The 26,685-nt window shown below is 48.7% G+C and overlaps 1 protein-coding gene across 5 annotated transcripts in view; it reads left to right on the forward strand.

The window, feature by feature from the left end:
• The window catches only part of PAK1 (p21 (RAC1) activated kinase 1), a 154,186-nt gene that overhangs the window by 88,023 nt on the left and 39,478 nt on the right, over window positions 1-26,685 (forward strand). For 3 of the 5 annotated variants that reach the window (XM_090030717.1, XM_090030718.1, XM_090030720.1), the window contains one exon: window positions 24,367-24,577. In XM_090030717.1, coding sequence (XP_089886843.1) covers window positions 24,388-24,577 — 190 coding nt within the window. In that variant the 5' untranslated portion in view covers window positions 24,367-24,387. Of the gene's footprint in view, window positions 1-9,900; window positions 9,919-15,281; window positions 15,483-24,366; window positions 24,578-26,685 lie in introns of those variants that run through there. The other 2 variants (XM_090030721.1, XM_090030719.1) reach the window with 2 other exon arrangements.

Genomic DNA, 26,685 nt, shown 5'->3' on the forward strand with positions numbered 1-26,685 from the left:
TGGTGAGGCTGCAGCTGGAGTGCGGCGTCCAGTTTTGGGCGCCGCACTCCAGAAAGGATGTGAACTGTTAGACCCCGACTCCATGCGGCGCCCAAGAACTAGGGAGACGACAATCCAATTGTCCATGGATCCAGTTGCTCAGGGAGCAAGCAGGGAGCAAACACCAGCACACATTGCTTGCAACAGCTTTATTCAAAATGGAGATGGCTTTAGCTTTCAAAAACCAGGGAGCTGCAGTGAACATTGTTTTTTTCCCCCATGTTTATACACTTTGGTTTATACTTATTAACATTTACCCCACCTTTGCCCCTCCTTTGTTCCACCCATCTCTCCTCCTATCTCAAGCTCCGCCTCTGTTTACTATTTCATTAGCATTAAATTGCCTATGCATGTTGTTCATTTACATGCCTTTTTGTTACGAGCGCCTGCGTAAGACAGTGAACCCTGCTTCTCCCAGTCATTTGCCATTTCTTGCTGACTCCTTCATTTCCAAGGTCTTGCTTCTGCTTTATGTCCTGACGATAGCTGGTGGGCTGCATCTTGTTCTTACACCATAAACTATGTGTCTTTACAGCACTACTCCATTGTTAGGAAAATGCTTGCTTGAGCATCTTGCAATGTTACTTTTAATATATCATTTTGCCTTGTGGTCAGCAGCTTTGCTGAAATCCAGTGCTCCCCAAGATCCAAATACTGTCACCCTAACATGGACAACCTTGAGAGGGTTCAGAGGAGGGCCACTTGAGTGATTAGGAGTCAGCAGGCAAGGTCCTACGAGGAGAGATTGAAGGCCCTGGATCTCCTCAGCCTCTGCAAAAGAAGGCTAAGGGGGGGATCTTGTGGCTGCCTACAAATTCATCGGGGTGGGGAACAGGGAATAGGAGATGCTTTGTTTACCAGGGTGCCTCTTGGAGTAATTAAGAACAACGGCCACAAACTGATGGAGAGCAGATTTACGTTAGACATCAGGAAGGACTTCTTTATGAGAAGGGTGGCTAGGATCTGGAATGGGCTTCCATGGGTGGTGGCGCTCTCCCCTACCTTGGGGGTCTTCAAGAGGATGATAGACAGGCACCGGGCTGGGGTCGTCCTTCCCAGGGCAGGGGGTCGGACTTGATGATCTACTGAGGTCCCTTCCGACCCTAACATCTATGAAGAGTAACTTGAGACGGCACAGCTGAGGTGGGAATTCCCTCATCTTAGATGCTGTACAAAAGTCTAATGGTGTGGTCAAAGAGTTACAACCGAATTAGAAAAAAGTTCTTTGTAAGCTTTTGGGTGCAATCTCCCTTCTTCAGGCATAGCGAGTCTCTGCTGGTCTGAGACTCCAAGGAACGAAAAAAGTCTCAGAAGAGAAGAGATTTTGTATGTCAGAAGAAGGGTGACTGTGCCCAAAAGCTTGCTAAGAACTTTTTTCCAACTACTCGGTTGGTCTAATAAAAGATGTCACATCTACCCAAAGAACCTGGCGTGCCTGTTCATCACACCAACACGGCTGCAACCAAAAACCCGTCAACTGAATTAGACAAGAGGAAGGGAAGGAGGGGAGACTGGCACAGGGAAAAGAAGCCAGACTCGGAGGTCAGAACAGGGGCTTGCCTCTCCTCACACCTAATGCTGTCTGTGCTGCCTCTGAGTATGAAAGTCAGAAAGCTGGGTGGTGATACTGGCTTTTCCACTGACACCTTATTGCAGCCAGGATTTCACTTGGCCTCTTTTCTTCCTCTGCTCTATCATTTAAAAGGAGCAAATGATACTTGGATGCTGCTGATTTCAAATAGTGGGTTGAAAGGCATTTTCAAATGGTGGGTTGGAGGCAGGGGGCATCGTTTGCGTTTTCATGTGTGCAAACGCATGCACGCACACACATGCACACAGTTGGCATGCAGCCTGGCAGGGTGGTGGGAGCAGTCCCGGCAGCTGGATGCAGGTAAGTCTATGGGGGATGCAGGCTGGAGGGCCAGGACCAGGGACTGTCCTGGGGTTGGTGTGGGTGTGTGAGCGGGGGCAGGTGCCTGTTGGCACTGGGGAATCTGTCCGGACACTGGGGTTTCAGCAGGGTGGTGGAGGTGCCTGCCCCTGCAGTGGCAGAAGAGAGTGGGAGGGCCCTTTGGGGGCAGCAGAGATTGCATGGCCCAGCCGGTGGCACCGGGTCCAGTGCCTTTGGTTGCAGGGACAGGGCAGCTGAGAGATGCTACAAGGCTAGGGGGACCAGGAGGCTGTGGGTCAGGAGTGAGGGACTGGGGGGGCGATGTGGCTTGGGAGTGAGGGGCACCGTGTCTCAGGAGCCCAGGGCACAGGCAGCCCCAGGGGAAAAAGTGAGGGGCATCAGCAGGGTTGTCTGGGGGGGATGTGGCTTGGGAGTGAGGGGCAGGGGCAGGAGATGGACATACCGCTACCCCCTCACAATCCAATTACCACTCCCCTGGCCCAGTGTCCTTTGTTTTGAAACGGAAAAAGGGTAACCCTGCATCTATTAGGCAGGATCCTGTGGGTAACTTCACCTTGCAATGCAACATCCTGACACGGCAAACGTGTTTTCAGGGGCTGGTTCCTCTGCGGTGCTGCACGGATACGATGCCGACTCGGAAAGCCGCGTGTTTCTGTTTTGAAGACGTGTCCGCCCTGTTTTTGTTCGCGCACCGGTTACTGTATCGAATAGCAGACCTTCCTCAGCGGCAGGTCTGATTGAGGGACCTAATGGTCAGGGCACAGTTGTTGCCTCATTCATCAAATAGCCACGTGTTTCCTGGTTTGAGAGGGGAGTTTGCATATTGTCACAGTTCCAGTGGCTGCAGCTGTGTCAATCCAGCATGATAGATGGGCTTGTGTCTTTTTCTAGGAGAGCATGCTTTTCGAAGGTAAATTTAGCCTACATAAATGTTGAACTCCAAGGATGCTTTTCAGGGGTTGGGGGCGGGGAGGGGTTTAAACAGCAGGTGAATGTTGCTGGTCTTTGTGACATGACCCTATTTTATTTCGACTATTTAGATGCAAATTGCTTTTTTTCTTCCTCTTAACACCATCTGTTATCCCGGAGGCTTTGACTATACATGGGGTGTATGTTTGGGGGGGTTGGGGAACGGAATGGATCTCTGAAGCTTCTAGAGTAGCATAAAGAATCTGATTTCATCCACCACGAGAGACTTGAGCTCTTGTTTTATTGATCACTTGTTATGCATGCTACACAATTAATAGAGGATATGAGAAGATGCAGCCAAAAATAAGAATAAGCCTCTTCTTTTGGAGTCCTCACTGAGAATTTTTCTTTTTTTTTGCAATGCGCATTTCTACATAGTGTGTGGTCTTGGCATGTAGCAAATGCATCACCTGACAGGTGCTTTGTGTATTTATATGTCTTTTTGTCTTGTATTTTGGACAAATACAAAGACATGGGTAGAGATTAGCTAGATGCATCTTTATAAGTGCATTTAGTCTGTAACTATGTTTATTCTACACCAAATGATAATGTGAACTCAGATTTACATTGCATAATGTGCCGTGTGTGTGATGTATGTGGTTTTTAGATAGGCTAGCAGATCAGCGTACCTTCAAGGATATTAATGGCCCCCAGTGATATAAATCTTCCTCATCCCTGTACTGTAAGAACAAGATAAATAATAGCTAAATTTGCCATGTATCAATCTAGATTTAAAAGCATATGCTGTTTGATCTGTACCACCCTCACTTGGCCTTGAATATTGTCCCCACTCTCCTTCTCTTGCCTGATCCCCAGTTCAGTAAAACACTTAAGTGCATATTTTAATTCTATTAGAAGTCAATAAGACTGTTTCCCAATGGGATTTAAGCACATGCTTAAGTGGTTTTTTCCCCATCCCCCTGCTTGTGCAGAGGCTCTGTTGTAAGAAGGCACCTTTGCAAACAGTATGACAGCTTTCAGGTAGGTGCCAGATGATAGACTAAAGGGCACTATGTGTCCTATCCTTGTGGTGTCCTTTCCTCTGCAGTAACCCCACCTGTGGATACTGCTACCCCATTTAGTTACGGTATCATTGTTTTTCCGTCTGTCTTTGGTCATCCCTCGCAGTCGAAGATCATTGTCTTCCATGATTGTATTATCTGTGGATCTGAAGATGGCTGATGGGCTGATCCGGGACTGACAGACTGCTGCAACCGAGGCACGTGTTTCTGTGCCGGTGGGCAAGTAGTCCGTGACACGCTGTTTCTGCTACTCCTGCTTTTTCATTTGTTCTCATTATAAGGTTTCAAAATACTGAGATCCCTCCAGCAAATGGACTTTTCCTCCATTTGGGGTGATCCTGGGTAATACTCTCCCATGAGTTGCTGTTGAAGTTGCTTGTTTTTCAAGCTGGCCTTGAGGACGTCCTTGAAGTCCTTGCTCTGCCCTCCTCTTGGGCGTACACCTTGATTGAGCTGGGAGAATAACTTTGTTTTGGGTGTCCTGGAGTTGGATACCCAGATGATGTGACTGGCCCAGCGAAGTTGGATGATCATCGCCTCAACGCTTGTGGGGTTTGCTTGCAAAAGGACCCTAATGTTGGTGTGTCTCTCTTCCCACTGTATTTGAAAGGTTTTCTGCAGGCAGTGTTCCTGGTACCTCTCCAGTGACTGGAGGTGTCTCCTGTACATTGTCCATGTCTCAGCTTCATACAGTAAGAGTTGATCACAATTGCTTGATACATCATGAGCTTGGTTTTGGATCTGATGTCATGATCTTTGAACACCCATTTCCTCAGGCATCCGAAGGCTGCCCTTGCACAGTTGATGTGATTTCATAGACATTAGATTTCATAGATTTCATAGAAATGAAAACTAGAAGTAGTGATCACAGTCTGGACACGCTAGTTGTGAAGCAGTTTTTCCTAATGTTGAGCCTGAAATGATTTTGCAGGAGTTTGTGACCATTTTGTGACCATTACTCCTAGTTTTGTTCAAGGGTGCTTTGGTGAACAGTTGCTCACCGAGCCCTAGATGTACGCTTCTGGTGTAGCAGTAAGCTGCTACCAAGTCGCCTATCAGCCTCCTCTTTTTCAGGCTGAAGAGTCCCAGGTCCCTCAGTCTTTCCTCATGCGGCTGGCCGTGCAAGTCTCTGATCACACGAGTGGCTCTTCTCTGGACTCTCTCAAGCGTTACCATGTCCTTGTTAAGGTGTGCAGCCCAGAACTGGATGCAGTCCTCCAGCCGCAGTCTCACCAGTGCTGAGAAGACCTGGGTAGAGCAGGAGAATCACCTCTTTGCAATGGTTTTGCTGGAGATGCATCAATAATTGCTGCATGCCAATGTATTGTTGGCCCTGCTGGCTACAGCATCGCAGTGCCGGCTCGTGTTCATACTGTGGCCAATTATTACCCCCAGGTCTTGGTGACAAGTGATAGGGGATCTTCAGTCCTGCTGCCTGATGAGAGGCAGCAGTTGCACGAGCATCCATGGCATGAGTTTTGCCTGTCAACAGCCAGAGGTGCAGGGCCCCAGAACCCAGAGTCCCGCTGCACCTATCTCATTGAAACTTGGCAGGCTTCACGGCCTCAGCAGGGGCTAGCAAGCCTGCAGGTTTGACCCCGCTGTGGCTTCACACGTACAAGTGACAGGAGTTTTTGGCCCTCAAGATTTTGAGGTGCGGTCTCTCCAGACCCCTATGCCTGTCTCCTTAAAACCTGGCAGGCTTCATGCCCTCAGAAGGGGCTACCATTCCTGCAAGTTTCATCTAACTCAGGTGAGAAATGACAAAGTTATAGCCTGTTTCGACCTTCCCCATTCTATCCTATGGGCGAAATGTTGAACCAGGCTTGAAACGCAAAACTGTTTTGAGGGAACGATACAGAACAGCTGTTTCGACTCGAAACAAAAGTCAAAACAAAACGCTGTTCTGTCAAACCGTTGAAACGCTGGTCGAAACGAACTGCTTCTGTTTCGCACAGCCCTAGCAGAAACCCTTCGTGTCCACATCCATGTACTGACATACTTATGGGAACCCTTTGTGTCTTGCTGGCTGCAACTCCAGCTGCGCTTTGGCCATCCCGACTTCATCCCTGTATGCGTGAGCAGTGCTCCTATCCTCCTCCCTAGTCAGTTCTTCAAGTTTCCACTTCCAGTAAATTTTCTTTTTGTGATTTAGATTCCTGAAGAGCTCTTGTTAAGCCAAGCTGGTCTTCTGCCATGCTTGCTAGACTTTTTGCTCATTGGGATGGTTTGTTCCTGCACTGTCAGTGAGGTTTCTTTAAAATACAGCCAGCTCTCCTGGACTCCCCTCCCTCTTAGTCTGGCTTCCCAGGGGATCCTGCCCAGCAGTTCCCTGAGCAAGGCAAAGTCTGCTTTTCTGAAATCCAGGGTCCTTACTCTGCTGCTCTCCTTCCTTTCATTCCTCAGGAACCTGAACTCAGTCATCTCACGGTCCTTGCTGCTCCACCACTTCTTCCCTGTTTATAAGAAGAGCACAGCTTCTAGTTTGCTGCTCCAGCACTTGCACTCAGAAGTTGTCCCCAGCACTCTCCAAAAACTTCCTGGGTTGACTACTGTGTTGTCCTCTCAGCAGATGCCAGGGTGATTGAAGTCCCCCATGAGAAGAGTGGTGGAGTGATGCTAATGCAGCTTTGCTTAACTCCTGTCTTCACCTCAAAGGATAGATCCATTACTGAGAACTGCTGCTCACGTACCGTCATGGAGCAGGCAAAGAGCATCCATGAGTTTCGGTGGGCCTCCTTAGAAGGATCCTCCACGGCGCTTCTCTGACACCCAAAGGCTTTCGTGGTGTCAAAGAAGACCATATAGAGTTTATGCTGTTTCCTGCAGCTGGTGAGCTGTGAGGATCCTGGTAGTTTTGCCTCCTGATGCCCTAAAGCGTTTGGGAGGAACTCTTCAGCAAGTGGAAGGAGATGGTTTAGGAGGGTTCTTGCAGTGGTCTTTCCTGTGGTGGACAGCAAGGAGACCACCCTGTAATTTCCTCTTGGACTTATCTCCTTTCTTGAAGATTGGTGCAGTCGTAGCGTCCTTGAGGTCATCTGGGATTTCCTCATCATTTCAAATCCTTAAGTTGAGGGCGTGGGGCAGTGATGTGAGCTCCTTTCCCTCCCGCTTGAAGATTTTGGTGGAGAGTCTGTCAGCTGCAGATGCCTTGTTTTTCTTCATCTGCTTGATGGCTTTCCTCACCTCACCAAGTGTTGGAGGGTTTCTGAGAGTCCCTGCCTGGGTGTTGCAGGATCGATTTGAGAACGCTCCCCATGCCAGTCTCGATTTTGAGGAGGTCTTCCAAAGACTTCTCCCAATGAGCATTGATGGCATCCCTTTCCTTAACCAGATCTCCTCCATCCTCTTCCCTCCATGTTTTTCTGTACTGTCTCTATTTCTAGGCCTTCCTTTACTCTCCCCAGCTTTACTCTTCATTACCTCTTTTCCACAAGCCTTCCACTTTGTCCTCTTTCTGAGCCCTCTCAGTTGCTTCCTTGCTCTCTTTCCCAACCAGCAATTAGTCTTGTTCCAAAGCTGAACCTTCCCAAACCTCCGAATTGTTCCACCCCTCAGTTGGGAACTGGGCTCTTCTCTGGCACCCCAACATCGGGTCTTGGGCTCCTTCCTTCCCTCTTTTCCCATCCATTGCCTCAGCAAGCGGGTTGGTCTGTGGATCACCAGTTGTTATGGGACAGCATAGGAGCTTTGAGCAGGGGGTTGGACTAGGTGACCTCCCGAGGTCCCTTCCAGCCCTAATTTTCTATGATACAGAAGAAATGGAACTAATGGTTGTAGTTGACACACGGGTTGTAGGTTGATTCTGGTTTATTAGCATGAGATTTGCCCCCCGTATGTTATACTTAGCACATGGGAAGCCTGGTGGAAATGATGGGTGAGAACCTGGCTGGAATATGGATAATGGATAGTTGGCTACAAGCGCTCTGACAGAAAGGGTCTGACTACTTAGGGTCCACAAAGCAAGCTTTTTTCCATACTGGCTGTTCAGCTAATCAGTTGCTAACTGTAATGTAGGGATCCCTTCCCCCTCTGCTTCCTCTCCTCTCTTCCCTGGTGAGATAGCAGCATAGGGAAGTGGGTGGCATCCTTATCACAAAAGTGCATTTCTGTTTGGTTCACAGTGTAATTCCCTCCTTTACAGCAAGCGGCTGGGCGCTGGGGTGGCACGGGTGCTAAGGCACATGGTTGACAGGGCAGGGGTTACAAGCTCAAGGCCATAGCAGAAGCACTCCCAGTGCAATCCTGTCATATTTGAATGAATCTGCAAATACTGCTAAACACCTTATCACAAGGACACAAAAAAGGGAAAGGAAGTAAGCCGCTGAAAGATACCATGCATGAAAATTAGCTCGTAGCATAATTTCTACCGGGTAATCCACAGCATAATAGGATTATTGGTCTGATTTAATTATGCTAGAATATAACTGGATAAATGTTAACACTCATTCAGTTTTGGATTGTTGCAGCGGCATAATTGCTTCTTGCATTAGAAATGCTAAGGTCCTGTTTTACCCTGTTTTTTGTCCCCCTGAAAGACTTTGGCATTAACTGAAATTAATTTAAATGACATACAGGCCATGCCTCGATTATAAAACACTCTCTGGGTTTAAAAACACTTTGGCTAATGGACGTTTTAATCTGGACAGTCTTCCTAGCCTGGCTGTCGTTATCTCAAGTGAAAGTAAATGAAGCTGTGGGTAGGTGCCCTTGTATTCATTTCTGTGCCCTGACTCTGTTTCGAAGACTTTGGAAATATGGACAGAAAATAACAAAGTCGAAACCTATTTGAAAAGTAGCAGTTAAGCAATTTTAAGGGAATAATCCAAAACAAAAAAAAAATTGGTGGGAGGAATGAGTAGGAAGCAGTCAAGCTGGGGTTGTGGGTGGTATCTGGCTTGATATCTAGTTCATGGGTTGCAATTTGGAGACAGGATTTGAGGTGGAAACCGAAGACTGTAGTATGGTTTGCTCTAACACTTAACTACAGGCTCTTATGAGACTCCGTACAAAATGGATGTTCAGGGCTAGCAGCAGGGTCCACCTTTTGGGGACCCCATGCAGAGGTTCAGCTTCAGGCCTGTACTAGATAACCATGCAAAAATGGATTGCAGGGGGGCGAGACAGCTGCTGGGTGTGTAGTTGCATGGCAACTCGGAAAGCAGCTTTTCCTGCTATAGCTGCACAGAGGCCTTTTGTAACATCCCGAGGGTCCACCTTCTGGCAAGTAGCACGAACCCTAAAACAAAACCGCAATGCAGCGAGGACCCCATGCAACTGCCCTAATACCACCTCTGTTCATCCATCTTCAGTTGAAATGTCCTAATTCAAGCTCTGGCTCAGATGATGCAGAATGTTATTCTTATTATAGGCAGACAAGGTTCGCATTATAGGTTTTGGCATTCTTATTATAGGTCCTTGTCAGTTTGGGACTGCACCAGGAACAAAACCTACAGGTGCAGGTTTAGTTCTGGAAACCCAAGTCCACCCTCCTTAAATTTGGATGAGAGGTTTTGAGTGCTGTAACGCCGAGAAGGGCGTAGCAGTGCTACTGGGCTTGCTAAATGGCAAAAGGGGCCAATGCATGATGAAACTGAGCTTAGAATATTGCATTTAGTTTGGGACATCTTAATATCAGGAACCTATTAGCACCATGGAGAAAGTTTACGGAAAAGCAACAACAAATGACTTTTTTTGTAAGAACGTGCCAAATACGCGTAACTTGGAGTGACGACCATCTGCAGATATCTCAAGTGTGAAAATGCAAAGAATGAAGGAGAATTTCACTGGGGTTGGGGAAAGAACGGAGAACGCGCTGTAGGGATCAGTGCTGCCCTGGCTGGGGAATGGACTAACAAACCTGTGGCAGGGTTATGTTTCTCGCAAGAGTCTGCTTGGTCTGGAGATCTCCTTCCTAGAACGTCCCTCCCAAAGAGGGTTACTTTGCGATTTCTTGCAGAAAATCTCTTGCCAGAGGTAAGTAGCTCCTGCTTGAATCGTGTGCATTAAATTACATTTCACTCCTCGGGCTGTGGAAGGGCCCTGTCAGAGACTGCCTGCATACCTGTCCCCTGAGAAGGCGTTGGATAGGTCCCGTGTAACAAATACCACCTGTGCATTGTGCAGTGGGCAGTATATATCAGATGCCCTTGAATTTTTCCTGTAGGGTTTCAGTCTGCAAGAATACAGCTGAATCCTGGGCAGCACAAGCTGAAAGGGTTTTAATTTTTTCTTGGACGCTAACCTTTGTCACTCAAAGTCAGGTTAATCTAGGCTTCCCTCGTGTTACCAAACTGGTAGGTAATTGTATCTGCCTGAGGGGCAGCTTCCCTGTCTCACTCCTTAGCTCTGTATCCAATTGTATTGTTCTTGTTTTGCAAGTTTTGTTAGAATAAAGCATTTTGGATCCCCACTTTGGGTGGGAAGACCTGGTCAACACCAGAAAAGACTTTATTTGGCTACTGAGTGCAATAAGTGCATTTTGAGTGAATTAGCTAAAAGAAAATCCTACAGTAAAAGAACTTTATTTCTAAAAGTTTTAGTGGTAACTGATTCCTAGACCCTATATAGGAAGGTGTAACTTACTGGCAGCCTGGCTGTTGTTGAAATCCAGACTGTGCTGAACTTTGCACTGTGTACCAGGGTTGTTGCTAATTTTATTATGTAGACACCTGTCCAGAAGGAGCTGGATTGACACGGCTGCCTTGGGTGCTGGCAGGGCCGCGCAGGGAGCTATGCTCTGATCCTGCCGGCCTGGTGCTTACACAAGTGATTTTCACACGCACGATTTGTTACTGAAATACGTTGAAGATCCACGTTGCTAGTTACAGCCATCAAAAAGCGGGTAATTTAACAAGAATATGGGTGCCTAAAGTAACCACCCTTCTGAATGATCGTAGCGCTTCTTTCTATGGAGAGGTTGAGTTTATGGGTAGAGACTGTGGTACAGCAGTGGATGGTTGGCTGTTTATATTGCACTGATTCCTAGGAACCCCGGTCACAGACCATGGCTCCACTTTGCTTATACACACATGATCCTTGCCCCAGAGAGCTTGCGTTGTAGGGCAAGGCATATATGTCTTGGGACACGTTCTGTCATTGCCTTTCTGTGCCTCTAAACTACTCAGTGCCTCCGTTTACTGATCTGTAAGATGGGCATAATGCCATTAGCCTCCTACTGGATGAAATCGAAGTGGTTGTAATATGTCCCATAAGATAGGGCCTGTTCTGTTATCAGGTGCTGAAGAGTCTCTTAGCTTAAATGGTAAGGAGTTGCCCTTTTGGAGTAGGAGGTTCTGGGTTTGAGTCCTGTTGGTATCGATGGCTGCAGGTTTTGTTATATTTAGCCCTTTGAGAGATGTTTTTAACAGCTTTAGGTTTGTTGTTGCACTCACAGATCCTTAGACACAAGACGGCATGTACAAAGTGTGGGGCATTACGGCAGAATCCTCCTAACCAACGGGGAGAACAGAGGCAGGTCACGGGCACCAGGCTTTCCAAACTGCAAGTCAGCCTGGAAATGTGCGTGTGAAACACTGTGGACTTTGGTAGGGCTCAACCCGCAGGCTGGTAGCTGCAAAATTGCAATCCAGGTGGCACAATAAAGAGCAAGACGAGGCATCATAAATCTGTACTCTGCTCGCTTCATTTGTTAGTTGTACCTTCAGCTTTCAATTTTTGATGCTGCTGATTCTTCGTGCACCAGGAAACGTTCTGCCCTGCGTTTCGTAAAAGTAACAAAGTTTGGAGTAATGCGAGACCTCACAGCCTGGCAGATATAGCTGTGCATGCATGGATTATAAATTCTGTGTAACGGTGATGTTTACTAGATTATCATAATAAACCCCTCATTAATGCCCTCCTCACCGCTACAGTCTGTTAAAAGCTAAATTGGCTGGAAACCCTGGGACATGGGAGTGGCTTTAGCTTGCTTTATTGTCTACCATGAAATTCTATTAGGTTATTAAAGGTGTCATAGTGGATGGAATAAGTACCGCAAATATAACATATTTATATGCGCAGTTTTTAATCAGTTCGTCCCCACTGCCACAAAATTTGCTGCTCCTTTTTGGTTAGTGGGTTGCTGAATGAATTTCCTTTCATTGTCTCCTAATCCAGTTGATGTGAGGGACTGTGGACTTGTTGTGCGAGGCCCTTTTGATCGCAGCAATTCCACAATTCTTTCTTCTAACCTTGAAGAAAAATCAAGAGACTTTAAAGAAGCAATAGGGACTGACACTAGTTTATATGATTAATTAAAAGCACTGTCACTCTAACAGCCCTGGCCAGCCAGCAGAAGGGAATGCGACGCTTTTGCCAGCTTGTTACATAAGCGCTCTTGAACTCGGTGCTCACTCCAGTCGGTCGTCCCGCTGAAGACAATGGGGCCATTCATGGTAGCAGGCGATGTGCTCTGTTACAGATGCTTACAGGTTTATGTTTCCACTTAGTGCCAAACAGTTGGGCTGTCTCCCAGCAGCCTGAATTAAGCCACTTTGCCAACCAGCATAGCTCGCTTTTGGGGCATTGCCTGTCGTCTCCTCCTGTGCTCCCCTAGTCCGCTGGGCACAAAATGCAGCCACATCCCACGTGCTCAACATCGCCTCATCGATAAGCTTCCCTCACCCCCAGGTGGACTTGCTGTGTCAGGGATGCTGTTTGGGGCTGGGTGAAATACTACATTGGGAGGATCTTAACCAGGGGTGGGCAACTATTTTGGTTGGAGGGCCACTTACTGAGTTTGGGTGAGCTGCCGAGGGCTGCAATTGTAACCTCATCCCTTGACATGTGCCCCATCTCCTGGTTGCCATTTTGGGACTGGAAGTCCTGCCTGCTAACTCATCAACAGCTGGTGCCACCCACGACCGGCGGGGGGAGGCGCCATGGCGGTGGGGACTGCCTGCAGCCGCTGCCTGCACTTGTCGGCAGCAGTGAGCAGGGACCACCTGCAGCCGCCGCTGGCAGTGTCAGCAGTAGTGGGGGTGGTAAGCAGTGAGCGGGCGCTGCCCGCATCCACCGGTAGCTGTGTCGGCAGCAAGGCTGGGGGGCAGCGACTATCTGCAGAAGCCACTGGCAGCTTCGGCGATGGCCAGTCTCAGGGCGGGCACGTGCTCCCCTGTTCCCCGCCCCCCACGCGTTGCCTATGTCCTAACCCTTGCCCTTTGCCACCAGAAGTCCCTCCTCTTGCCCCTGAACTACTCCTTTTGGGGGGCATTGCCATTTTGGAACTGGAAAAAAATGAAATCACATACTAAAAGTCGAACGTGTACTGTCATGTAGTTTAATTTTATTTCAGAAGATACTTTTGTCCTGATTTTATATGTGCTTGCATAGTGTATCTAGAGGTGATTGTGTAATAGCTCAAAAATAAAGTCTTACTCTTGTTTATTGTGTGTGGGGTGTGGTTGGGTGTGTGTGGGTATGGTGGGGTGTGGGAGGTTTGAGAGGGAGTGTGGCTGTGTGTGGGGGCTGTAGGCATGTTGGGGGTGTGGGTGTGTATCTGTGAGGGAGGGTGGAGTCCCAGGAGCTGCACGTGGCAGCAGGGCATGGGGCCAGGCCACCGCTGCATTGTGCGGGGCTTCCCCTGGTGGCGCGCAAGTCCCGGGAACTCCATGTGAGCCCCAGGGAGCCTCGTGTGATAACAGCAGGCCGGTCTGGCTCTGCTCCTGGCTGCCACAAGCAGCTCCTGGAACTGGCTGGAACCGGGCGGCTGCGCTTGTGTGGACCACGAGTGACCCAAGGGCCTGCTGCCACCACTGGCATTGCAGGCTGTGTGCCATGGAGTGGGGGCAGCCGACACCCCCCTACCCTCCACTATACCCCACTCCCACACCTTGCCCACCCGAGCTCCGTGCTATGGCTGCCCGTCTGGGAGTGGGCTCTGCACTCCCGCCAGCCCCAGCCGTGCTCCCACCCAGCTGCAGCCTCCCTACCTGCTGCCTGGAGCGAGTGCTGCGGCAGGGACGCGAGGAGATGCCGCTGGAGGCAGGGGAAGCTGAGCAGGTCTCTGGCGGCTGCAGCAGCGGCACCAGATCCCTTCCAAACTCTTCCTTCCTCGGAAGTTAAGGACCCTCTTTTTTTTTTTTCAATGGTCTTTATGTTCCACCAGTTTAGCTCACCTTTGATCTGCAGTTCCTCTCTCTGTTAGCTGCTTCTGGGAAGGAAGCTCCTATTTCATTGCCCTGCATATTGTTTTTGACTCATTCCCATGATGTTATCTTTGTTTATGCTTTGATCTTAAACTGAATAATCCAGCCCTAGGCCCCTAGCGTATTAATAAAGCTTCTAGTTTTTTAATGGGAGAAAAGTATGTGTTGTTTTAGGTGCAATGATGCACCTCACCAAATGCACCCCCTTTTGCAAAATGCTAGTTCCACCCATGGCAATGCTGCTTTTGGGGATGAAGTAAGTGAACAGAGCGCTCCTGAAAGATGCTAGCCAGGAAAACATTATAAATCCTATTAACAGGATGGGTACACAACTACTGATGGCGTAGGCTTGCCATATCTTGCTCCACATCCCCTCCCCTGCCCCTGCCTGTGCTGCATACGGTGATAGTATTAACTTGACCACGTTCCATTTGTGTTGTCGCAGGAACAGCTTCCACCTGCATTGGGAAAATAATCATGGTGCCTTTGAAACCACTTACAGAGAAAATATGACTAAAGAGTTTAGGATTGATGGGGCTTTTTAAATTTGTTGAGATTTGATGGTCACCGAAGGAATCTGAAAATCTGGTGGTTCGGCGGTCGGCTGGCAGCAAATGTTGGATAATCACCAAGCTCCTGGTGACCCAGGTTTATTTTGCAGCTCCTGAGAGAGATTCTGAACAATGACTAGGACCGGAGGTTGCTTTTTGAGGGCCGTGCGCTGGCTGAAGCATAGGACCAGACTCGGCTCAGTTACAGCGCATGACTCGATGGTAGTGACTGGAGTGGTTAGTTCAGGTTCACACCAGCGTAGCTAGGATTCGAAAGGGGCTTGGATCTCCACGTGAACTTCGAGCCTCAGGCCCATCTTGCCTTTTGCAGCTGAAAGATAATTAATAATTCAGGCGCCCCTGGTGCGACTGCTGCTTATCTGCAATTTGGATTTATTGCCAAGTCCCTCACCAACACACGTCTTTTATTATGCGTGTGGTTTAATTAAAGGAGCTCCTACCAGTATCTTCTGTGCTCCGGGGGTGAGACTTGGATGAAGAACGAAAAGCCTTTCACCGGGAAATCTCTTGGGTTTTGTTTCTGTGCATCCTAGGGAGCGGAGGGGAGGGGACTGTGAAGTGTGAATTGTTTTTTTCCCCCTGCTGAGGGCTCTGGCTATCCTTTTTCTAGTCTGACTTTTGCAGCTGAAAGTCGAAACCCTTCCCTGCCGTTCCTGTTAGCTCAAGTGGAATGAAAGCCAAGGCCGGATAGCAAAAGAGGAGCCTGCACTGACATTTGCAGCGGCAGCACAGACAACTTGCTTGTTCTGGCATGGAAGTAGCACAGGCGCAGCGTTTCAGTGAATGGAGGGGAAATGCTGAGGATTGCTTGCCTGCTGCGGTAACTTGGCTCTCAGAGCGTCCATTTGGATTTTGTCTACAAGCGAGAGTATTTCTGCTATATTACTGTTGGCATGGCTGTTTGGGAATAGATTATGCTCTTAAAATATGCATTTGGGATGCGACAGATAGACTGGTCAATGAGAGGATGATGGCGATCTTGGACGTACCTCTTTTATCTCTCCAGTCTTGTTAGGGTTTAGGTACCTTACTTGAGTGCTAGGCCCTTAACTAATAGATATAATGCAGATTAATTCCATGGAGAGAATTTCATGGAATTGAATAATGCCAGGGTGTTGGAAACGTGTGGGTTATTGCAGCAGCGTCTGCATGGGGGCAGACCCAGTGGTAGTCAGGAGGACTGAACCTGGGAATCTGATCATAAAACCTTAAGTCCCAATGAACACCTGAGCTGAAGAGCAGCTCTGAGCTGCCACTGTGTAGGAAGCTATTACGATTAGTAGCATCCTCCACTAAAGGAGATGCGGGCACAGGTGCATTACCTAATATTCATCAGTTTTACAGACTCTATGACGGTGCTTCCCAACCTTTCCAGACTTCAGGTTCCTGACTGGAAAATGGTAGCTCTTACCTTTTGCTGGGTTTAACAGAACAGGTTCAGCAATTCGTCTGAGACAGAGGACCCGGAAAGCCCTCACACAGCAGGTCAGAGTGTTTTTGACACTGGATTCCTATTTGAAATGTTTGGGTTCATCTTATGAAACCTATGCAGGTGTTTGCATACCTAACAGTGTTAATTATTGCACTGCGCCCAGCAACACCCTTAAAAAGATCTTGGGATACCCCAGGGTCCTGCAACCATGGACTGAGAATCATAGGTCTACGGCCAAATAGGGCCATGGTGGGGACAGGCTGACCTGCAGACTTCAGGCCCAGAGACTTTCATCTTGTGACTTCCTTCATCCAGCCCCAAAATGTGTGGGTGAGTTTCAGTGCTTTTGAAAGATGTCCTGTCTTGACTGAAGGACTCCAGGGCTAAGTGCAAACAGTCAAAAAACCCGAGGCTGAATCAATTCAATCTTTGCAGGTTAGTCTAAGCTGCCAAGATTGAAGCAAGTGAGCAGACATATACTTTTGACTTTGGAAATGCAGCCACATGCCTGCAGTGGCCCAGGCTAGAAGCTGGGAGGTGCGGGGGGTGCTAGAGCACATCTCCCAGCTCAGCTGGAGGTACACAGCATCTTGGGATGCCAGGGGACTCTTCATTAACTTGAATCTGGAGGGAATCTGTAAACCACTTTAACCTAAATCGGTTCAGTCTGATACTACATCCATCCAGGTTTATCTTAAACTTGTTTGGGCCATTTTGAAAGTGGTTTTTGTGTACTAAACTTCTGTTATGTTACAGATCTGAACCAGTTTCCAGTCACTTATACTGTTTTATGCGTAACTTCTGTCCATAGCCCAAGTGGAGGGACGTCTCTGTATCCCTTGTTCAGTTTAAATTACTCTTAAACACTTCTGGTGCTTATTAAAAAAAGAAGAAAAAAGCTGGCAGTCACTAGCGCTCTGCAACAGATTCCCCCCACCCCCTGCATGGATCGGCATTGCCGTAGCAGATGGGTTCTGCTTCAAATATGAAGTTATTTTGGGTGATCAAAAATGTCCCTGTAATATTAGAACAGCTAACCCTTCTTTGCATGGCGTGAAAGGTGAGTTATGGGTGTGAGGTGGTAAGATGCCCCTTCCCTAGAGTCTGCCTATGCTTCATCCTTGGTCTGTACATGTTGAGCCCAGGCTGATGGGCTGTTTGTACTTGGCTTTCATTGGTGACCCAGCCTTGGTACTTGCACTGCAGTAACTGGCCCCAGAGTGAGGTTTTGGCAGGCATCGTCTATGGTTTAACATCCAGTTTGTTGTCTGTCTCTCTGCCCCCTCACAGTACTTACATCACCACTGCCCTTGGCTTCAGGCCTGCTTTGAAGATGCATGTGCGAAAGGTGCATGCCCTTCTTGCCCTTTCCTCTCCTCTGCCCTACTCTCCTCCCACCCCTCCCCAATTTCATTTGGCCACCATTAACCAGGTGATCAGCCAGGGGGCATAAATACGCTACCCATGCACATTCACCCAGCATGGGTCAGGGTCAGAGAGCCACATTATTTATAGAAAGGTGAAATGGGGCCAGTAAGTAACTGGTTTTTCTGAGCTGAGATGACATTGCAGACTTGGTGTGGTTGACCACTGGGATTTAGATGAGGCCATGACACGTGGGGGCAATCTCCACTGTTTCATGTTCCTGCACGCCTGTGTGTGTCTGTGTGTCTGCACTCCAATACCCCTGGTATAACTGATCCCCGTTAAACTCATGCATCCCCCTGGGCTGGATGAGGGACATGGAGCTGGTCCTTGGGTTAGATTGGGCCCATAGACCGGCCTTGCATACCAGATCCAGTGCATAGGGCTGGGCTGGTTTTGTGTGCCATATGCAGCTCATGGGGCTAATCTAAGACCCACAGCTGGATCATAGGGCTCCTTGGGCCACATCTGGCCTGCAGACTGGATCTTTGACACCCCTGAAATACATGTTTGTGGATCAGAGCATAGCAGATAAAGAAGTCTCAACATGAGGCTTAATTGGGTGGATCATAATCAGCATGGTGATTTTAATATTTTGTCATTTGGGGATACGGTCAAGATGACCACCAACCATAGCAACAATGGCAAAACAGTGCCTCGGAAATGTCTGACTTTTGTAGTGGGGGAGAGAAGAATTGGTGAGCTAATCTCTCAGTTTCTCGTTACTACAGTTTCATTTCATTTAGAAGTTGCACTGAGTGAGTAACTCTCAGAGTCTGTCGTCCAGCCTGCATGAATTATAGATTGGCCTTTTATGAGCTCCACGTTGACTCAGCTATCGGTATGCATTGGACAGAGAGATATCTTTATGGTATGTGGTGGAGCATAGGTTTTGGCTCTGCTGCAGATTTTAATTGCTTTCTGTCTCGCAATTAGTCTTGCTAGCCTGGCTACAGAAAAATAATACAAGTAAACACAATCCAGCCTGATGCTAGACCCTTGAAGTTCGGGGGTTGGAGAACGGCCAGATGAAAATGACTTGGCTAGCCAACAGAAGGTCTTTTGTTAGAGGCCAAATGTTTAATTTTTATTTATTTTTTATTCAGGTGATGGTGATGCCTAGAGGGCTCATGTTAGGTACTAGTGAGACCCATAGTAAGAGACAGGCCGCAATCTCAATGGCATACGAGCTCAAAACTAGTAGCACATCCTGATCCATCGCTTCCTCTGATCAGCATGCACAAATTAGGTAGCGTTCCCTCCTGGCATACAGTTCGTATTTTGGGCCCATAATGGCCAAAGTCAGCAGCAGTTTGCTAATTGATGTGGATAATTTTTGGATTTAGGGTCTCTGGAAGGCCCTCAGGGTGAAATTCTGCTCTGATATGCTGTCACTGCTGGAGAAAATCTTCTTGTATCTCTTGCTCTGTCATCTGGAGCTGTCTGGCTCACCTGCTCACCCATTCATAACTGCATAACACCCCCCGGGGCTGGAACATGTCAAATCCATTCTCTTCTGTAACGTGTCTTTAGTCCCCTGGCATAATCTACTTTACCTAACCAGTATGAAGAGATTGAAAAAGTTTCAAGAGCACTGTAACTAGCTGTGTTTGCAGCTCATCGAAGTCCTAAGCTTTCCTCTTTTTAGTACATGCCAGAATGTATTTTAAGACTGCTTTGTGCTGAGCCATATGGGCTTCTGACTTCTAATACTGCAAAGTAACCACAGAAACAATAGCATTAGACCGTAGAGATGCCTTTTGTGGGGTTTGGTCTGAGTGTTGGCATTTTAATATATGGTAATTGAGAGTAATCGTGTCTGCCTCTAAGATGTATCCCTCATCTGTCTGGAGTTGAAAGGTTTTTCTGCTGTGTAATTATGTTTCCATTGTCGTTAATCATGCCATTGAAATGTAAAAACAGTTCCTTGTGGAGCAGTCCACTATTGCAAACAGCACAATCAAAAGCAAGGGAAATGAGGTTGCGTGGCTTTTGTCCATCTGGATTGCTTGGAGCAGAGATGATTCAGTGGCTCTGGCGTGATGCTACTGGGAGCCAAGCAGGGTGTAAAACAAGCCAGATCCTTTCAAAGGAAGAAGGCAGCTAAGTCAGCTATGGATTGAAGATGACTTGGGTGGTTGCTGGACCCTGGGGAGATGACTGTCCACAGGCATGCGGCATAACTCATGCAAAATGCAGCGTTCGGTTTTGGCCGGGAAGGTAGGGGAGTGGGCTTGGGGGTGCTGATGAATTCCCGTCCGTTTGGCAGTACCCACTTTCTGTGCCTTAATCATCCCTTGGCTCCAGATGCATGGGTTTTGCTCTGTTTCGGGCGCACATCCTAGGCAGAATCTTGAAGACCTTTGGAAAAGCCGTCTCTAAAACACGGACCCTGGTCCTGAGCTGAAATCCTGGCACCTGCAGGGAAGTGGCTGTGGAGGTTGGGCTTGCTGATCCAGAATCGACTCTCATAACTGGAGGTTGGGCTAGATTCGGTGATTTTAATTCTACGGGTTTTCGGGGTGTTCCCCCCCCCATGCAATAATCTCGTAATGCCAAGCGTCACAAAACCATCGTGCGACTCGGGATTTCAAAGTCAGAATAACTCAGACTCGTGATTTCCCGATCCAACCCTCAGATCTCCAGATTTTCCCAACTGGTAAGCAGAGGGGAAGGGGGGCGGCGGGGAATGAGATTTGAGGCCCCTGCGGTGAGGGAGGGAGTGGGGCAGGAGCAGGGGTTCGGGTGAATGGGGCTCTGGGGCCGGGGTGGATCGTCCAGAGGCGCAGGGGAGCGGTGTGGCTCCCCTCAGCATCGTGCACCCCCGGGGGAGGTATGGGGGCACGTGTCCCCTGCGAGTCAGAGGTAGGATACCCGCTGCGGGCTGGGGCTCTGCACCCTGCTGCCTTGCCCCAGGAGCTCAGCCACACGATGCCGTTGCCACTTGCCAGGCAGGCAGGGCACACGGGGCCCGTTGGCTGCCCGGCGGCAGGAGGCTCCCTAGGGTCGTGCGGCTGAGCTCCCGGGGCAAGGCAGTACGGCACAGAGCCCCAGCTCACATCTGACCCGCAGGAAACATGTGCCCCCATGCCTCCCCCGCGGGTACACACCACACTGCAGGGGAGTTGCACCACAGTCCCCCGCACCCTGCCAGGGCATGTGGGGACCCCCCTGTCCAGGCACCAACACCCCCCCCCCCCACCCACAGCCCCCAACGCCTTCACAAATAACCCTACCACACACACACTTCAGAAATAACATCTCATGATTTACGTGCCAATCTCTTGATTTTGCAAGAGTTCATCTCGTGATTTTCGGCACGGTGGAGTTGGCAATACTGACGCTGTCGCGGAGAAGGATATCTCCCCCTCTCATTCTCTCTGTGTGGGGGTAATAGTGATTCAGGAAACAAGTGGTGTGTGTGGCTGTGCTGAGGAAGTATTTGGCTGGCTCCAGGGGACAAGTGCTGCAGCTGATGCTTCTTCATCTGAGGAAGCATGAGGGAGCAAATATGTTCGTATTGCCCAAACTTCCCCCCTCTTACTCACGGGTACTAGCCATAGCTTTTTTTTTCCACTGGAGGGTCTTAAAGCATTTGCCCCTTCCTGTGGGGAAGGGCTGTATCACGGATGGGGGAGCGGAGGCAGAGGGAGGGGACTACACCTCCCCAGGCTTTCACAGCAATTTGGTGGCAGAGCTGCACCTAGGACCCAGGTGTCCTGTCTCCTAGTCTTGCATGTTAGCCCTAACACTGTCTGCCCTGGATCTTGACTTGAATTGGCCTCTCTTCTCCCCGCTACCCCTTCCCTCTTTTCCCTTCACCGTTGTGCTGCCCGTTGTCCAAGATCCCTCCGTCCTGTTGCTTTCTCTTGTCCTGTCCCTCCGCTAATCTCTCTCCCCGTCCTCAGTCAATTCTTCCCGATACCCTTACGTTGCCCAACAGTTGGGTAGTGGGTGGGTGCTGCCTTTCCCTCCTCGTCGCTCCCTGACTCCGTGCTGCACTGAGGCACCATGGGGGAGAGGGAGTCAGCAAGGAGGTGGCTTTTCCTGCCCACTCGCCACTCCTGATAACGCCCAGAAACCATGGGCGCTTGTACACGTGACGGGGGGGTGTAGTCCTCAGGGTTTTATTCTATGCTTCCTACATTGAAATGGTGGGTTTTTAATTGCAACCTGCTGTTTCAATTTTTCCATCACATTACGGTGAGAGGCATGACCCTGTTTTTTGTCGGAGCTGGAGACTGCCCATGGCTGGGGGGTGGTGCTGGTGGGCCAAGCAGCTCCTGAGCAGCGGGGAGCCTTGGTCCTTCCCTCTATGGTGGCAGCATCCCCGGGGGCCGCCCAGGCAGGCTGCTAGCAGGGAGGGTGCTGCCCCGTGTCGGAGGCAGCACCCAGCCCATGGGTGACTGATGCCTCCTGAGCCTGGCAGGGCACCTGCAGAAGCCAGCAATGCCATCAGGGATGGGGCCGGCGAGCACCCGCAGAAGCTGGTGTCGGCGGTGGGAACAGCCCCGTCAGGAGGGGTGCAAGCTGACGGCTGCATCGTTGCAGTTTGCAACGTGACAAACTAACCTACATCCGGATGTAGTTTAGTTTGCAACCATGCAAAGCCGTTTAAAACCCCCAGAAGTCTTGCACGTGTACAGTGTGTTGCCATTAAGCCACACAGGGACATTTTCGTCATGTGTGCATGTTAATGGCATCATGTGTACAAGTGCCCCAGGAGACTGAACTTCAGAGGAAGGAAACGTTGATTGCTTCTCCCATCCCTGACTCAGCTGGGAGCAAGTAGAAAGTGGCAGCGCCAACAAATGCGACTATTGCTAGAGAGGAGTGAGGTGGCAGATATGTGGCCACTGATGCGTGGCAGGGAAGATACCATGCAGTGGTTTTCAAACCAGGTGGTTTTACTTACCTTGGAGGGGGAGATCCCCTTCTTCTCAGCCTAGAATGACTCACTCAGTGTGGGTAGAGGGTAAAGACCTGTGCCTTGCACTACAGGCCGGCTGACCCCTGCCAGAGGCTGCAAGTGCCTCTAGGTGTGAGGATCTCAGCTACACAATTTATGGTAGTGGGGAGTCGCTCTCCTTTCCCGCTAGCTTGCTCCTTTGGCGTTTTGGCTAGGGGCAAGTGAGACTAAGGAACTCCAAGGCCTCTAGGCTTGGGGCTTGCACATAGGATGCCTGCCATGGACTTGGGGGTATCTGAAACCCCAGGCTGAAGATCCTGGGAGGGAGGAGACTAGTACTGCACAGACTAGATCGCTTGAATGATCGAGCTCGGCTCAGTTGCTACAATTCAGAACTGATTTGGCTGCTTTGGCCGGAGACATGAAATTAAAAAACATAAATAAGTTAACTTCCCCTCAGCTCTCCCCGCTGCCGTGGGTGCATTGCACCCACCTAACCATTTGCTTCCTCTCGACTCTGTGTGTGACAGCAAAGCACTCGGCAGTCTGTGCAGGTCCCTTTGCAGGTTTCGGCTCTGCCTTTTGTGAGCTGCTGGTTGCATCGGTGACACAAAACGGTTCCTTGTCAGCGGGGCCGTGGGTGTTTCCATGTCAGGTGGGATTGCTGCCTGCAGAGCGCTGTCAAGGTTGCCTGTCTTGACGAAGACACCTCCCTCCCCCAAAGTCATAGGCAGCTCCTGGTCTCCGCATCCTCCACTGTCTGCCTTGTTGTCCACTCCTGCTCAGTCCCATGTCGGGGAATGGCATGAGGCTTGTGGCCGCGGAGGACCAGATGCTGAAACACACCCAGACAGATGGAGAAAAGCTTCTCCTGGAAGTCATGGTAGTAACCTTGAGGCAGGTGGTGTGCAGTAATTGCCCTTTTCTGTGCTGCTTCCTTATGACGGGAATTGCTGCTCTGAGATCGAATTCAGTGGCTCGCCTCATGTCCTGTCTGGGCGTTGAAAGCCTGAGGGTAGCCAGCTGCTGCTCGTGGAAACTTGTGCCTGGAGTTTGATATAGAGAGACGCTGAGCACACGTTTCTCTGCCCACGAGGACCCCAAGTCTTTCTCAGGCTCTTCGGTGACTGCCACCTCCCTCCTGGAGCATGGCCTGGTCCTCGGGAGCCCTCTGCTGGCACGCAGCCCGGCTAGGTTGGGACGTCCTAGCACTGTCCTGGAGGACAACTTCAGAAGGAGCAATTAAAACCAAATTAAACTAACACAAGTTTGCATTTTCTGACCTTGTGCAGTGGGACAGGTTCTTGGGCTCCGCATTAGTACAGAAGTAATAGCTCCCGACTCGGGTTTCCTTATATCTTGCAGAACTGGAAAGTAGCCTGGCTAGTTGTTATTTTATTCTTGTTTGGAAACTAATTTTCATTAAAAGCTTGAACCCCCCCCTCCCATCAGCTCTTGTTTCCAGACAGGCTGTGTAAAAATTGCCCTTGCTCCCATTTGGTGAGGCATGATTAATTGTTGCCACTGAGTTATTCTGCATGGCGTTTCTGCATATATGTTTTGTTTAAACCTGCACTTAAAGGGACTCTTAACTTGAATTACTGTGTGCATTTGGGGGATGTAGCCTGATGAAAGGAAATGTCCCAAAGCAATAAAAAAAAGAGCATTTAAACTTGGTCTTGACATTGGAAATACATTTTGGACAGATTTAGTGTTAAGTTTCCTAAACCTGAATCCTTAGCTGCATATTAATACAAAGGGAACATTGCTGTGGGACCACACTTTGCTTGCTAAAAGAAATGTTGCATGCAAGTTGGTGATCTATAGCTGAGCTGTGGGACAGGACTGACTCATGGGTGGCTGGTTTGAAGGATCAGTTTGTGCATTTTCTAGCTACAATCACAAAAGGGATGACTGATTCTCTTTCTTGATCCCCAGTGACAGCTTCTTCAGCTGAAGATGTCCAATAATGGTATTGAAACAGAAGACAAACCTCCTGCCCCGCCAATGAGAAACACCAGCACTATGATCGGATCTGGAAGCAAAGACACCGGCTCTTTAAACCACGGCTCGAAGCCTTTGCCTCCCAATCCTGAAGAAAAGAAAAAGAGAGACCGATTTTACCGATCAATCTTACCGGGAGATAAAAGTACAGTAGTTTGATATATTTTTTTATTTCCTTCCATAAACTTCCTTTCCGCATGATGCTAAGCGTGAGTTTTTGGCTGGGAAGTGATCCTAATGACTCTTTGGAGGCTCATTCAGGACACGTACTATTTGTTGAATATGAAACTGTATTGGTCATGTTGGAAATATGTGGATGTGCTTTGGAAATCTATTTTCCTAATAATTAGCCACATTCTCTTGCCATTCTTCCCTTCCCATTTCTGTTTATCATGCGATCAGTGTGCAAGGGGAGTGTGTATACTACGAAGATGACATCAAGCGACTGTCCCTGGAAACAGGGAACTGGCCCTCCTTTTCAGCGGTTGTCTGAAGTGACTTTTGCTAGTTGCAACTATTGCAGCTAAAGGAAGCCTTGGCCCGCTGTGGTCGTGACACTGAGAGCAGACTAGTACAGTACAAGTGTGCCTGAAGGGCCGTCTCCCACCAGGCCTGTTATATGTTGTTACCTTGTCTTTGCCCTGAATCGCTGAATGTTTCAGATGTGATCTGTCATTTTGTTCTATTTTAAAATGTTGAGGTGGACATCATCTACCCACTACTTCAAAAAATCCATCGGTATAATTTATCGCCTAATTTCCTCCATGTTGAAGGAACTCTTGCTGTAATGGGGAAGAGAATAGATGGAAATGGGGAAAGAACTGTGTCCTGTACATGCAAATTTAATTTCTACCATTAGGCTATTTTAAAGACTGCGCATTTATCACATGAATCACTTGAAATGATAGAAGATGTTTTCCAGTCCTTAATCTGTACTGTTTCCTTTTATATCTATAACCTATTTTAGGGAACCTTGTCCTTTATAATACACGATCTCTCCGCTTCTCTAAGGATTGATAGTGTGTCCAGCACCCTGGCATCTGACTACTACATCAGTGGCTCTTTCTCTAGATTTTATATGTATGGTTATCTGTGCTTTCACTCTTACAGTAGGGTGCTGGACTCCTTTGTTCTGGTTATTAATTTAGTCCTATGATTTCTTCCTGCTCTCCATGCTCAGAATGGTGAAGATTCAGATTTGTAAAGCTGCTGTGAAGGAAACTGGTATATGTTCTCACATACTACACATGCACTTCCCCCTTAAAAAATCAACTCCTGGAAATTTTGGTGCACAAGGTGAGAAATACAGTAAGAACAGTTTTTGCCAATTATAAGGTGCGTGCAACTCCTAGGAAGCAGACCAATCAGCAGGCTCTTCTCTCTAGCTGCTGCATTTACATGAGATGCTAACTGTGCAATAGCCTAATAACACTGCACAGTATTGTGCTAGGCAAAACCCATGCTAATACGCCTAGTGCAGTAGTTTTAGGCGACTGTACAATTAGCATCTAAAAAAACCCATGTGCTGAGGTTACTGTGCAGTACTATGCATTGATTTAGTATTTCGCTAGCCAAGTACTAAACTTAATGCACAGTAACTACGGCTCATTAATGAACATGTAGACGCACCCAGTAACTACAAAGGAGGATCTCTTTTCTTTATTCTGCTTTTCAAAAATAAGGTGTGTATTATATTTTGGGGAATGTGGTATGTGGGAAAATATGGTGCCGTCTCCACAGCACCCTGCTCTGTACTGAGGGCTGGCTTCCTATACCTCCTTAAGGCAGCCTCTACTTATCAAGCACCATGAAAAGCACAGCCAATGTCAATGGGAAACGAGTCATTCGATGGTGAGAGTGAGCAGAGCTGCATGCGAGATATGAATGCAAGACTGGTGATGTTTCTTTGCAGTGCTGTGGTTGCTATACAGCGGGGCTGTCCAGCTCTTATGGCTGCTGTGGCAGACATGGCTTATTCTGGGGCAGGGCAGAGCAGATGGAGGGTCCTGTTAAGCTTGGTGGAGCAGGGGAGCTAGTGCTGTGTATGCTGGGTGGTCCTGGGGAGCTTGCGTAGCATGTGGCCCATGGCCTGTGACCAGCGTGGCGTGGGGTCTCCGGCTGCTCAGCCCTGCCATACAATGAGAACAGTACCAAATACTAAATGCTGGGCCTGTGGAAAGTGTTTCTCAGTGGACTTCTTTGGTTAAGGAATTGGCGTTGGCAGGTATTGGTAGGGTCAAGTACTGGAATTAG

This window comes from Crocodylus siamensis, chromosome 1 (assembly GCF_052110815.1).
Source record: "Crocodylus siamensis isolate JL-2025a chromosome 1, ASM5211081v1, whole genome shotgun sequence".
NCBI classification, from domain to species: domain Eukaryota; kingdom Metazoa; phylum Chordata; order Crocodylia; family Crocodylidae; genus Crocodylus; species Crocodylus siamensis.